This window comes from Symphalangus syndactylus, chromosome 14 (assembly GCF_028878055.3).
Source record: "Symphalangus syndactylus isolate Jambi chromosome 14, NHGRI_mSymSyn1-v2.1_pri, whole genome shotgun sequence".
Taxonomy (NCBI): domain Eukaryota; kingdom Metazoa; phylum Chordata; class Mammalia; order Primates; family Hylobatidae; genus Symphalangus; species Symphalangus syndactylus.
The window spans coordinates 75,145,969-75,160,207 of record NC_072436.2 but is presented as its reverse complement, the minus strand read 5'-3'; the positions used below and the strand labels follow the sequence as shown (position 1 = coordinate 75,160,207).

The 14,239-nt window shown below is 41.2% G+C and overlaps 1 protein-coding gene across 2 annotated transcripts in view; it reads left to right on the top strand.

The window, feature by feature from the left end:
- The window catches only part of ACTR2 (actin related protein 2), a 47,300-nt gene extending 41,699 nt beyond the window's left edge, over nucleotides 1–5,601 (top strand). For both annotated transcript variants that reach the window (XM_055241143.2, XM_055241142.2), the window contains one exon: nucleotides 2,934–5,601. In XM_055241143.2, coding sequence (XP_055097118.1) covers nucleotides 2,934–3,104 — 171 coding nt within the window. In that variant the 3' untranslated portion in view covers nucleotides 3,105–5,601. The remainder of the gene's footprint in view (nucleotides 1–2,933) is intronic.
- Nucleotides 5,602–14,239: the final 8,638 nt, after the last annotated feature.

The following is a 14,239-nucleotide window of genomic DNA, read 5'->3' as shown; positions in this document are numbered from 1 at the left end:
CCAGGATGGTCTCGATCTCCTGACCTCGTGATCTGCCCGTCTTGGCCTCCCAAAGTGCTGGGATTACAAGCGTGAGCCACCGCACCCGGCCGTAGTTGATGTTTTTTTGGCATAGGTTTTTGTGTTTTTTCCACCAAACTCTGGACTATGTGAAGTATACAGTATGTGCTGTATACTCAACCAAGAGTTATCTAATCCTGAGTTAATCTCTCAGCTTTGTCTCACTGACTTTGATCAACTGTTTTAGATAATGAGATTATGTACAGAGTACTGTATGTTACGTCTTTCATATATGACTCATTGTTGAAATTAAATTGAGTATGGGCTCACATACATTAAACAGATTAACAGACTGGAAAGGAGCCATACTGTCTAAGTACTTCACTCATTTTTCTGATTTTATTGAGTTTTACATATGATTTACAATTAATCTCAGGTGATCATTTATTCAGCAAACATTTCTTGAACTCCTGGGTGCCAGGCATAGGTCTAGGTGCTGGGGACAAACAAAACAATGAAAACAGAATCCCTGCTTTTAGTCTAAATAATGTATTAGTGGTAATAAATGATATGAAGAAAAGTAAGGTGAAGAAATGGAAAATGTTAGTGGTTGGGGAGGTCGTGTGCTCCTTCATAAACTGTGATCAGGAAAGGCCTTTTGGGTGAAGTGACTTTTGATCAGAGACCTAAGTTGAGCGTGAGAGGAGTGAGCCATGTGACTGTCTGGGGGAAGAATCTTCCAGGCAGGAACAATGCAAAAGCCCCAGGCTGGTGGGAGTGTGCCAGTGTGGCTGGAGCAGAGTGAGCAAGGGAGGGGGGCAGGTGGGATATGAGGTCAGAAGGGTAGCAAGAGGGCAGGTCTTGTTCAGCCATGGTAAAGAGTTTGGCTTGACTCCTAGTGAAATGGAAAGTCTGGGGTGCGCGGGCGGTTTAAGCAGAGAAATGATAGGATCTGATGTATATTTTTAAAGGATCATTAAGTCTGGTGTGAATAGACTCTTGGGGGAAGAGGGAACAAAGCTGGGCATAGAGAGACCAGTTAGGAGGCACTGAGAGGAGGGGAGGGGTGGTAGAGTTTTAGAATAGAGGAGGAGGTTGAAATGGTTGTTTTGGAGAATGGAAGAGAGAATAGAGAAATGTAATAGGATTGCCATACAGCAGGAAGGGCTCAATTGAGGTTAGTGATACTTTAAAGCAAGATGTTTTGTTTCTTTCCTATCTTGTTCAGCTGCTTGAGAGCGGGTGCAATTTGTCTGTAGGAATCTGTAGATGAGTTCAGCAAGGAGGGGAATGGTAGATGGAATGATCTGATAGAATGAGTTTCAGTGGGGCTGTGGAATTTTAGGGATGAGCGAGATAGAAGCAGCAATGAAGAGCAAGAACTCATATTACCAAACTTCCAGGATTAAGGTAGTGTGTGAGAGAGAAACAGTAAGCAGTTGAGATATTTACAGAAGCAGTGTCTTCAGGGGCTAGCTAAGTTTCCCTTAGAGTAGAGGTGGGCATCTATAGCCCTTATGCCAAAACTGTTTTTTTTTTTTAAGTTTTATTGGAACACAGCCAAGCCCATTTGTTTACATAATGTTACCTGTTGTCACATATTGTCTGTGGGCACCTTCTAGCTACATGTGGGGTTGGGTACTTGTCACGCCTGCCTCAAGTATCTGGCCCTTCACAAAAAAAGTTTGCTGACCCCTACCTAAGAGCAAGAAAGTTAAAGGAACAATTAAAACAGTCTCAGAATTGGTAAATAAACTGATGTTTTTCTTTATCTTGGATTGTCAGAACCCTTATAGTTCATATATGTGACATAAATATACAAATGATTTAGAATGACGTAGTTACATTGGGTCTTTTTTGCAGGATTGTGACACTGTAAATGAAAAACTTGCTATGTCATTTTAAGGTTTCTCTTTCAGGTGTTGACCAACCATAAAGATAAGGGTGTGTCCTTCCTAGACACTTAATAGTAGCTACAGAGTATAAAACTTTTCCCAATTGCCTTTAATTTTGGTTACTGTGTTCATTTTCTCATAACATCCTGATGATTTGTTTTGACCATATTTGGCCTTGTTTATTTTAAGAACATTTCATTTGATTTTTGAGACAATAGAAAGTAAGCTTTGCTTAAAAGAACTTCAGTTTTACTCTATTGCACTAGACTAGAATCGTAACAGTATGAGACCTTGAAGAAGTCATGCAAGTCCTCTCTTTTTTTTTTGAGGCAGAGTCTCACTCTCGCCCAGGCTGGAGTGCAATGGCGCCATCTCGGCTCACTGCAAGCTCCGCCTCCCAGGTTTACGCCATTCTCCTGCCTCAGCCTCCCGAGTAGCTGGGACTACAGGCACCCGCTACCATGCCCGGCTAATTTTTTTGTATTTTTAGTAGAGACGGTGTTTCACCATGTTAGCCAGGATGGTCTCGATCTCCTGACCTCGTGATCCGCCCGCCTCGGCCTCCCAAAGTGCTGGGATTACAGGCGTGAGCCACCGTGCCCAGCCATGCAAGTCCTCTTATCCAGACTTCGTTTGACAGCAAAGTGACTTTCCCAAGTGGTCATCTGCCAGTGGATGGGAAATTTGCTCTAATTATGTCCCTGATGTTTGGTCTCTCAGTAGGGTGTTAAGTCATGTAATTTACTGATCAAGTTAGGACACTCAAGAATGAAAAGGGTGGTATTAATAATGATGGGACACCACATGTAAATCAGGACTGTTCCAAGCATGCTGGGATGGATGTATTGTCTCCTAAACATGAGCTTTGGGCAAATTACTAAATGTTTCTGTACCTCAGGTACCAAATCCTACTGTTCTACTTAATATCACAGGACTGTTGCAAGGTTGAGCGAGAGCATACATTTAAAAAGTCATTTTCATAAAAGCAGAAAGCACTGTGCACATGTACCATTTCATTATCCTTTCTTTCTCCTTTAGAAATTTAAGATCCGCATTGAAGACCCACCCCGCAGAAAGCACATGGTATTCCTGGGTGGTGCAGTTCTAGCGGATATCATGAAAGACAAAGACAACTTTTGGATGACCCGACAAGAGTACCAAGAAAAGGGTGTCCGTGTGCTAGAGAAACTTGGTGTGACTGTTCGATAAACTCCAAAGCTTGTTCCCATCACACCCGTAATACTTTCTTTTTTCCTTTATTGCCAATCTTTGAACTCATTCAACTCCAGGACATGGAAGAGGCCTCTCTCTACCCTTTGACTGGAAAGGTCAAGTTTTATTCTGGTGTCTTGGGGAAGCTTTGTTAAATTTTTGTTAATGTGGGTAAATCTGAGTTTAATTCAACTGCTTGCCTACATAGACTAGAGGGCTAAGGATTCTGTCTGCTGCTTTGTTTCTTCTAAGTAGGCATTTAGATCATTCCTGTAGGCTTCCTATTTTCACTTTACTGCTCTAATGCTGCTAGTCGTAGTCTTTAGCACACTAGGTGGTATGCCTTTATTAGCATAAGAAAAAAACTTTCAGGAGCTTTTACATATTACTGGGATGGGGGGTGGTTCGGGATGGGTGGGCAGCTGCTGAACCCTTTAGGGCATTTCCTCTGTAATGTGGCGCTTTCAACTGTACTGCTGCAGCTTTAAGTACCTTAAAGCTTCTCCTGTGAACTTCTTAGGGAAATGTTAGGTTCAGAACTAAAGTGTTTTGGGTGGGTTTTGTTGCGGGGGGAGGGTAACAGTGGGTGGTCTTCTAATTTTTATTTTTGAGGTTTTTTCACTGGAGTACATAGAGGAACTTTATTTACAGTACTTTGATTTGGCAGGTTTTCTTCTACTTGTGCTCTGCCTGGAGCTGTTTCCATATGATATAAAAAGCAAGTGTAGTATTCCATTACTTTGTGGCTTAGGGATTTATTTGTTTTTTAAAATCAACCATGTTAGCTGGGACTGGACTCCCTACAATCCTTCAATGTAAAAGCAACATTTAAAAATCCTTTGGGTAATTCAAATTACAGATTTAAAAGTGCTTAAGATCTGGTGTTTTGTTAATGCTTCTGTTTATTCCAGAAGCATTAAGGTAACCCATTGCCAAGTATCATTCTTGCAAATTATTCTTTTATATAACTGACCAGTGCTTAATAAAACAAGCAGGTACTTACAAATAATTACTGGCAGTAGGTTATAATTGGTGGTTTAAAAATAACATTGGAATACAGGACTTGTTGCCAATTGGGTAATTTTCATTAGTTGTTTTGTTTGTTTGTTTTGATTTGAAACCTGGAAATACAGTAAAATTTGACTGTTTAAAATGTTGGCCAAAAAAATTAAGATTTAAATTTTTTATTTGTACTGAAAAACTAATCATAACTGTTAATTCTCAGTCATCTTTGAAGCTTGAAAGAAGAGTCTTTGGTATTTTGTAAACGTTAGCAGACTTTCCTGCCAGTGTCAGAAAATCCTATTTATAAATCCTGTCAGTATTCCTTGGTATCTGAAAAAAATATCAAATAGTACCATACATGAGTTACTAAGTTTGAAAAATAAAAAGAAATTGCATCACACTAATTACAAAATACAAGTTCTGGAAAAAATATTTTTCTTCATTTTAAAACTTTTTTTAACTAATAATGGCTTTGAAAGAAGAGGCTTAATTTGGGGGTAACTAAAAAGAAATGATTGACTTGAGGGTCTCTGGTAAGAATACATCATTAGCTTAAATAAGCAGCAGAAGGTTAGTTTTAATTATGTAGCTTCTGTTAATATTAAGTGTTTTTTGTCTGTTTTACCTCAATTTGAACAGATAAGTTTGCCTGCATGCTGGACATGCCTCAGAACACATGAATAGCCCGTACTAGATCTTGGGAACATGGATCTTAGAGTCACTTTGGAATAAGTTCTTATATAAATATCCCCAGCCTTTTGAGAACGTGGCTTGTTAAAGAACGCGTATATAGGGCCAGTACCTACTGGCAGTTGGGTTCAGGGAAATGGGATTGACTTGGCCTTTGGTCCTTTGGTCATAATTTTAAAATATGGGAGTAGAAAACAACAAAGAATGGAATGGACTCTTACAACAATGAAAGAGCGTTTATCATTTGTCCCTTGAATGTAGAATTTGTTTTTGATTTCATAATTCTGCTGGTAAACGTGACGGTTAAAATGGTGTATTATGTGTATATATTATAATTTAGAAATACCATTTTATAATTTTACTATTCCAAGGTGACATAATGCATTTAAATTTGGGATTTGGTTGGGGTATTATGTTTAACTGGAGTTGTCAAGTATGAATCCCTCAGGAAAAAAAAAATTCTGTTTTAAAAAGCAATCTGATTCTTAGCTCTTGAAACTATTGTTACTTAAATTTCCAATAATTAAAAATTTAAAATTTTTAAATTAGAATTGCCAATACTTCTACCTTTGAGAAGGGTTTCTTAGAAATACATTTAGTAATGTCCCCAAGACATTAGTCTTACATTTAAACTTTTTTCTTTAAAACATGGTATTGGTGGTTAACTTTTACACAGTTCTGAGTACTGTTAATATCTGGAAAGTATCTTGAGATATCAGTGGAAAGCTAAACAGTCTAAATTTAACATGAAATACTTCATTTTGATTCAGAAAATAAAATCAGATTTTTTCAAAGTCAACTTGAATTTTGTCATTTCTTTCTAATAGTTATTTCTTGTTTCATTTTCTTGTTAATACAAGATGAATTAACAGCTTTATGCTAGTCGTTAGGTCAAGTTCATGTCAGTGTTCTATTATTGACAAAACAACTCATTATTTCTGGTATGATTTTATAAATACATAAGAAAATAGAAGAGCGATTTATAGCTACATCAAAGGCTGTTTTCTTCCAACAAACTGTTTTGTCTCCCAAAAGATTTAAGGTGGCTTTCACAGAATTAGAAATGCTAAAGAGACCTGTGTGTAACGTGCCCCCTTTCAAGGACATATTAGCTCATCTGCAGACTTTTAGGCATATTATTTTTAACAAATAAAAGAAGGATGAAAATACGTTTAACTGACCTTTTCTTGTTTTATACTAGCCTTGAGGATGAGGGCTGGAGAGTAGAGAGAGTATTTTTGCCTTTCCTTCTTAATGGACTTGTATGTGCAAACCTCATTGCCCGCTTCAGGGCCGGAGTCCCAGACAACGAACATAAAGGTTGTCTCTGGTGTTTCATCTAGTTTCTTCTGAGTTGCGGAAGAAGAATGTGATGACAGCTATCTCCATATGTAATGGAGGAAGAAAATACCAGGCACTGCATAGTGCCCTTGATGGAATGAATGTCTCTCAGTGCCCTTCATTTTTTTCCTCCACCCACAAACTTTGACCGTTGTACAATTGAGTGAGTTTATTAACTGTATTAATTTTAGAACCATCAAAGAGGGTAGCCAACTAAAGTGAACCAGAAACTCTAGGATTAATCTAAACTCGATTTTTTTTTTCTTTTGAGACGGAGTTTCACTCTTGTTGCCCAGCTGGAGTGCAATGGCGCGATCTTGGCTCACCACAGCCTCCACCTCCCGGGTTCAAGTGATTCTCCTGCCTCAGCCTCCCGAGTAACTGGGATTACAGGCATGTGCCACCACGCCCGGCTAATTTTGTATTTTTAGTAGAGAGGGTTTCTCCATGTTGGTCAGGCTGGTCTCGAACTCCCGACCTCAGATGATCCGCCTGCCTCGTTCTCCCAAAGTGTTAGGATTACAGGCGTGAGCCACTGTGCCCGGCTAAGCTCAATATTTAACATGCTGTCTAACCTTGGACTAATTGGCCAACTACACACAATACTGGGATACTGTTTTCCTCTGGCTCAAAAATCTCTGACCTCTTTGAAGACTGAAAAAATGCTACATCAGAGGTAAGTGGAGGAGGTAAGGGGAAGTACCTGGGAAAGCATGTTTGGATGTGTGAATAACTAAAAGGCTAAAATTAGTGACTTTAACCACTATATTGGAAGTAACTTTTAGTCATAGAAATAAACTTGATTTAGAGGACGTGAAAATAAGGCAGCTATTACATAAATTTCAAGTGATGTTCACATTAATATAACATTTTAAAAGCATTCTAAAGCATTTTTCTTTGTATTAACATCTGAAATTAGGAAGAAAGAAGCTATTGAACCATAGTTACTTTTGTTTAAATTATCTAGACTGGCAGTGACAAAAAGTCTTGTTGCCTATTGTAAGTGTCTCAGTTTGCATTATCTGCAGATGTAAAATATCTGAGTAGGGGGAATTCAAATGATTTATCTCTTCCTTTTGGCAGAATGGAGTTCCTGTCTCTTTCATATCTACCCCCTCAACTCCTCCCACCCACCAGAGGAAAAAAGGAAAGACGGGAAAAGACTTGGCATATAATTTTCCATGAAACATTTGACGTAGGAATAGAAGAATTAGAGAATGTTGGCCGGGCGCGGTGGCTCACGCTTGTAATCCCAGCACTTTGGGAGGCCGAGGCGGGCGGATCACGAGGTCAGGAGATCGAGACCACGGTGAAACCCCGTCTCTACTAAAAATACAAAAAAATTAGCCGAGGCCGGGCGCGGTGGCTCACGCTTGTAATCCCAGCACTTTGGGAGGCCGAGGCGGGCGGATCACGAGGTCAGGAGATCGAGACCACGGTGAAACCCCGTCTCTACTAAAAATACAAAAAAAAAATTAGCCGGGCGAGGTGGCGGGCGCCTGTAGTCCCAGCTACTCAGAGAGGCTGAGGCAGGAGAATGGCGTGAACCCGGGAGGCGGAGCTTGCAGTGAGCCGAGACTGCGCCACTGTACTCCAGCCTGGGTGACAGAGGGAGACTCCGTCTCAAAAAAAAAAAAAAAAAAAAAAAAAAAAAAAAAAAAAATTAGCCGGGCGTGGTGGCGGGCGCCTGTAGTCCCAGCTACTCGGAGAGGCTGAGGCAGGAGAATGGCGTGAACCCGGGAGGCGGAGCTTGCAGTGAGCCGAGATTGCACCACTGCACTCCAGCCTGGGCGACAGAGCGAGACTCCGTCTCAAAAAAAAAAAGAATTAGAGAATGTTGAGTAGATTTTCATGGACCAGTTGAAAGGTTTGGGTTTGGCAAGTGCAGAAAGCAATCACAAAGGTAATACAGAGTGATTCTTATGCCCAGGGTAGCCTTTAAGAACTGTACCCTTTGCCATTCACAGCAAGTGGAGCTTTTGCCTGATGAACGCTTAAAAAAATCAGTAAAAAGAAAACCCCAGTGATTAAAATACTTGTTCTTCCTTAAACATGGGTTTGAAAAAGAGGGCCTCAACTCTCAAGGATAAGGATTCTTAAAATTACACTTTTTGTGCATAAAAGTGTAATTACGACCGAGCACAGTGGCTCAGGCCTGTAATCTCACCACTTTGGGAGGCCGAGGGGGGCAGATAACCTGAGGTCGGAGTTCAAGACCAGCCTGAACAACATGGAGAAACCCTGTCTGTATTTAAAAATAACAAAATTAGCCAGGTGTGGTGGCACAAATCCGTAATCCCAGCTACTTGGGAGGCTGAGGCAGGAGAATCACTTGAACCCGGGAGGCAGAGGTTGTGGTGAGCCGAAATTGCGCCATTGCACTCCAGCCTGGGCGACAGAGCGAGACTCCATCTCAAAAAAAAAAAAAAAAAGGGAAATTGTAAAAGTCTGCCACAATATTAATTGGATCATTTTAAATGAGTACGTTTATGTGAGTGCCTTGATGTTCTGTAGGGGCTGAGATTTTTTTTCGAGGTGTCTGTGCACAAGAAAATTAAGCGATCTATTTTACTTTAGAAAACCAAATCTTGCTGGGCATAGTAGCTCATGCCTGTAATCCCAACAATTTGGGAGGCCGAGGCGGGCGGATCACTTGAGGTCAGGAGTTTGAGACCAGCCTGGCCAACAGCAAAACCTGTCTCCACTAAAAATACAAAAAATTAGGTGTGGTGGCGCATACCTGTAATCCCAGCTACTCAGGAGGCTGAGGCAGGAGAATTGCTTAAACCCAGGAGGCAGAGGCTGCAGTAAGCCAACATCATGCCACTGCACTCCAGCCTGGGCAACAGAGCGAGACTCCATCTCAATAATCATCATCATCATCGTCATAATATTAAAATCTAAGGGTTTCCTGAGTTGTCAATTCTTATATTTTCATATTTTCTTATGTTTACATATATATTTTTATATTTTGTGACAACTTAGTGTTTGAAGAGTAAGAAATTTGGGCCTTAACTGAGGCTCAATTGTTAAATTGATAATACACATTTGACCCCTTTATTGGAAACCTACAATTTACCTCCAAATGTGTTCCCCCCACCGCCCCCAACCCCCCCCAACTTACATCTACATTTGAAAGCTTCTGGCACTAAGTTTTATTTAAGAGCTATTAGGAAAGAGTGGAACCTAAACTATGGTGACAATTTAAAGGACCTTGATTCAAACAATCAATTAAGGAGGCTGTCCTCTTTGTTTTGCTTTTACTTAGTAGTTTAGGTGGAATTCAAGCAGATAATATTCAACCTCTAAGTTCCCTGCTTACACAACTTGGAATTCTAAAGGAGTCTCTAAAATGAAAACATCCCACAGGAAGTGATGTAGCTAAAGTATGATTATCCGTATTTTTAAAACAAATTACTTGTCCTTCAAATGTCTTTTTCAGTATGGGGTCAGAATCACATGTTCCTTTTGTTAAAAATGCAGGCTCTTAGGCGGGGCGCGGTGGCTCACGCCTGTAATCCCAACACTTTGGGAGGCCAAGGCGGGGGGATCACCTGAGGTCAGGAGTTCGAGACCAGCCTGATCAACACGACAAAACTCCGTCTGTACTAAAAGTACAAACCGGGCGTGGTGGCGGTCGCCCGTAATTCCAACTACTCCTGCTCAGGAGGCTGAGGCAGGAGAGTGGCTTGAACCCAGGAGGCGGAGGTTACAGTGAACTGAGATCAGCCACTGCACTCCAGCCTGGGTGACAGAGCGAGACTCCATCTCAAAAAAAAAAAAAAAAAAAGGCTTCCTTGAGCCCCACTCTGGACTACCGAATCGAGCCTGAGGGTTTGCTTGTTTTCCAAGTCTTCCCCCCACAACTCGTATACTCCTGTTGTAGGGGCTTAGAGGACAATCAGGCTTCAAAGTATGAACCACTCTCCTGGGCCCACACCTGCAATGCCCTTCTTTCCTCCTCTTCCTGGGGAAAACTAGAGCCTTTAGCAGATGGATTCAGAAGTGACACAGGAAGCAGCCCTGGGAAGCTGGAACCACTTAGAGACCAACTGTTTTGCCAGTGTGCTGACCTCTGCTCCACCTCCCCCAAATGGATCTTCAGTTCAAATGGATGATAAACACCTTTCATTAAAAAGGCAAATTCTGGGATGGTTAAAGCACCATCAGTCATTTACACATCCATTTGTGTTAAAAGGAAATGCAGAGACTCACTGACACCTAGGGGAGATTAGCAGCTCTTTGTGATGTAAGTGAAAGGAAGGTCTGTAACTTTGGCCTAAGGAGTGCATTGGAGAAAATTGGTAGGTTCCTGAGGAAATTCAGTTTTTAGAGCAAGCTCACTTTTTAGAGCAAGCTCACCTTGGTAGATGAGAGTTGAGTGCTGGAAGTGGTAAAATAACCAAAGCAAACTGCTCATTTCAACATTCCTTTCTCCTCACTTCCGACTTGCAGTGTTCCCAGCTTCCTGAACTCATGCTAGTACAGCTAATGCTACAAGTTTAGCTGCGTGATACATGAAAGTGATTTATAATCAGGCCAAGAAACCCACCTACCATATGTAGCTTTACTTTTAGAGAGCATGTATGTATTTCAAGTTCTATGCAACTGACAAATGAACCTTTGGATGCAACTTGTTCAGTAGTAGAAGTATTGAATTGTTCATGGTGACCAAGAGTCCACACATTAATGACTGCTATAATCATGTTTCTTATGATATCAAAACTGACATGGTCCCCTAATACAGAATGCAGTTCATAATGTGGATTTGGGGAGTGCCAGTGTTCACCATTTGTGTTTTTGAAACACAAGGTATAGGTGGTGTGAGGAAAACTATCTTCTGACTTTAAGCTACTATTTTTTAAATAGTATGACAACTTTATGTTGATTTCTTTTGGTTAATCCGACCAGTCTCAGCGTTGCATGAAAATGATCTTCATCGTTTCCATTTCATAGCAACTCTTTTATGCCTTAAATATTTTTTTTCTGCTCATACCATTCAAAAGAAGCTAAGATTTGTGGTGTGAGCCAACAAAAATCCTCCCTCAGGTGCTTTAATAACAGTAAGACAGGCTTCCTTGAATATCCTAAATGAAAGCTTTGTTTTGTTGCACTTTTGAACAAATATGTGAAGAGAATGATTTATATAATGAAATTCCATGTTTTAAGAGTCTAAAGAGAATTAGATTTATGGTTCTTCCACCCCCATCCCCACCATTGAAACTAGAAAACTTGTGACTTTGGCCCAGATCGCAAAAACCTTTGTTGCTCCCAAGTTCCCTGAACTGTTAGGATAAAATAGAATACTGAAGAGTACCTTAAACGCAAAAGGCATGATTTGCTAACTGGCCACCTAAGCCAAATGGCAGTTCACACCACTAGCTGATTTTATTCAGAAGATAGGGCTAAAGGAGAAACTTTTCCCACTAAATTTCAGTACAGTTATTACTTTCAAGAATACACCCTGTTTTCTTCAGGCTCTGAGCTTGTCTGCTAAAATAATTAGCTGTGAGGCAGACGGGGAAAGAATTGCATCTGCAAAAGGCAGGAAGACAAGGTCAGGAGAAGAGGAGGCAGCTTGACTCACAGCTGCCCACCCTGCAGAGGAGCAGAGCTTGCCAAGAATATCCACATTGATTTATGGAGAAAAAATCAGGAAACCATTCACCCCAGATAGCTTGGATTTGTGACAATATCAGTGTAAATGATTTCCATTTAGACTGAGAATTCCGAGTCTCTGTAGGTGCTCCATCTTTTCCCGCCTTCGCCCCTTCTCCGAGCATTTCTAGCAACACTTGGGCCAGTGATTCTCAAACTTTGGGGTGCCTGAGACTCTCTTGAGCTAGTGACAATGCAGACACCTGGCCCCACTTCCAGAAATTGAGGTGACACTCCTAGGAAGGGGTCTTTTGCACTTAGAAAAACATGGATCAGAAACCAGGGAAATTTTGTAAGATTTAAGCTACAGACTAGATGATATTAATAAAAATCTTGGTATGTTTGTCCAGAAGGTTTCACTTAATTGGGAGTTTCCTAAGAGAATGAAGGCAAAGGCTTTTCCGCCTGGGGACTCTTGAGACTCTTCGGGCTTACTCTCCAGGGTCCCACTGTGTACCTTGAGCAAACTGCTGGCTTTCTTCATTCTTGTGCCTCATCTTGCTCACAAAGGAACATGCTACCGTCTCATCTGCCTCCAAAGGGCTTTGTTTCAAATCCCTTTTGGAAAAGGAGTGCATTTTTCTGCCTTGGTTTACTGCCTTTTGGAGAACAAGAATGCATCTCAAACGTGTTTATTGAACGTTTAAAGTTCCTTGACTTTCAGTGGGCAGAGCCAACCATGGTCTTCAGACCCTGTTAATTAAGAGAGCCAAATAGGAAGCAATGACAACAACAGTGAGGACACGACAAAGCTGTAATGGTCACCATTTATGAGTGTCTGTGAAGTGCCAGGCACTGTACCTTAAGCATTTGCCAGCATTCTCACTTAATGCAAGTAGGAATTATTGCCACTTTATAGATGAGGAGACTGAGACTTAAGAGATAAAGTAACAAGAACAAAGACTCAGAGCTAAAAAGTTGTAGAGCCAGAGTGGAGCTCAAGCATCTTCCTGACTATACAACCCTTGCTTTTCCAACACCCATTGATGGCTCTGTGTGGTGGTCATTGAGCCCTGCCCTACTTCAAAGCCTTGATCAGTTTAGGAGGCTGTCTTGACCCTGCCCTTCATCGCGGGCCTTGGGAAAAGCGCTTGTCCTTTGTGTGCCTTAATTTAACTCAGTGAGTCAAGTGCCCCAAGCCTGGAGTGGTTGGCGTCCCAAGTGCCATTTGAAAAGTGCTTTGATATGAAGTGCCCACAAGGGCTTGCTCTTCTGTTGATAGCAAACCATTTCCATGAAGAAACTTAAGTGGAAGCTCTGGGAGTGAACGAGTGAAAGGAGTGTTGGCCACAGGCATTTGGATCCAGAGGAGCTTGTCGCACTTTTAGGAGTGATCAATTGAGCCTTTTTTCCCCTTGGTAGGTTTAATTTTTGACCAGCAGGTGTACACTCTGGTCCAAGGCCCTGGATTTGGCTCACAGCTTCATAAATGAAGTCAATGGAGTTTACAAACTCTCCACTTGCAAGAGGAAGGCAAGAAATGGAAAGAATGACAGTTACTAAGGTTAGCAGTGGCCCCCGGAATCCAAGTGGCCCTTGAGAATAACACTTGGGGAGGGGAAGCATTTGAATCACCTACATCTGCTAAGAACTTGTCCTGCGTTTGGCGACTACATGAGCTAGCTCTCAGACCAGCTGTCTTCAGACGGGACCACCTAATGGGAGGCCGATGGTAGAGGCTAAAACGTGCAAGTTACCACCTGGGAAACGGTAACAACGCTTCCATGCAGAACAGCTGTGTGTTACTTTAAAAGCAGCTAATTTCACTATCTGAATTCAAGGATGTTTCCCAGATCTCCATGCTGTGAATAGCAGTGTTGTTTGAGATGGCCATTATTGCTTACATCCTCCTCGAGCCAGGAGCAGAGGGAGGAGCCTGGATCTGGGTCTCCTGTCTCACTGCAGCAAGAGGACATGATTAGTGGTTAGCCTATCTCTAAAAGCCCTGGGGAGCAGAGTGTAGGAAGGAAGGAAGGAAGTTGTGTAGGATAAACAAAACAAAGCAAAACCCCAAAAAGCCGCAAGAAAGTACTTCAGATGTGCAAGAATCTGTAATTCACATACTCATGGGATAGTTGAGGGTTAGGACCTGGATTAAATATTTTCACATGGAATGGGAATACCAAGAACAAAGCAACTGAAGAGTGGGGTGACTGGCTTGGTTTTAAAGAGTCCTGGAAACAGAGTCCTCTTATTGTTTCTGGATGTTTAGACACATCAAGGCCGACATATAAATTGTTTTAAAATATATCTGTTCTTCTCAGTCTCACACGAAAAAGAAAAAAGGAAAAATGTATCTAGCAAGTTTTACCATAAGATCATTGCTAATTTGCCTTTAGTTTCCCATGACAAGATTCAATAGTTTGATAATCTTGTGGAAAATAATTCACTTTTTAAGAAAATGTGGTTTAAAATAAGTGAATATACTGATAATTATG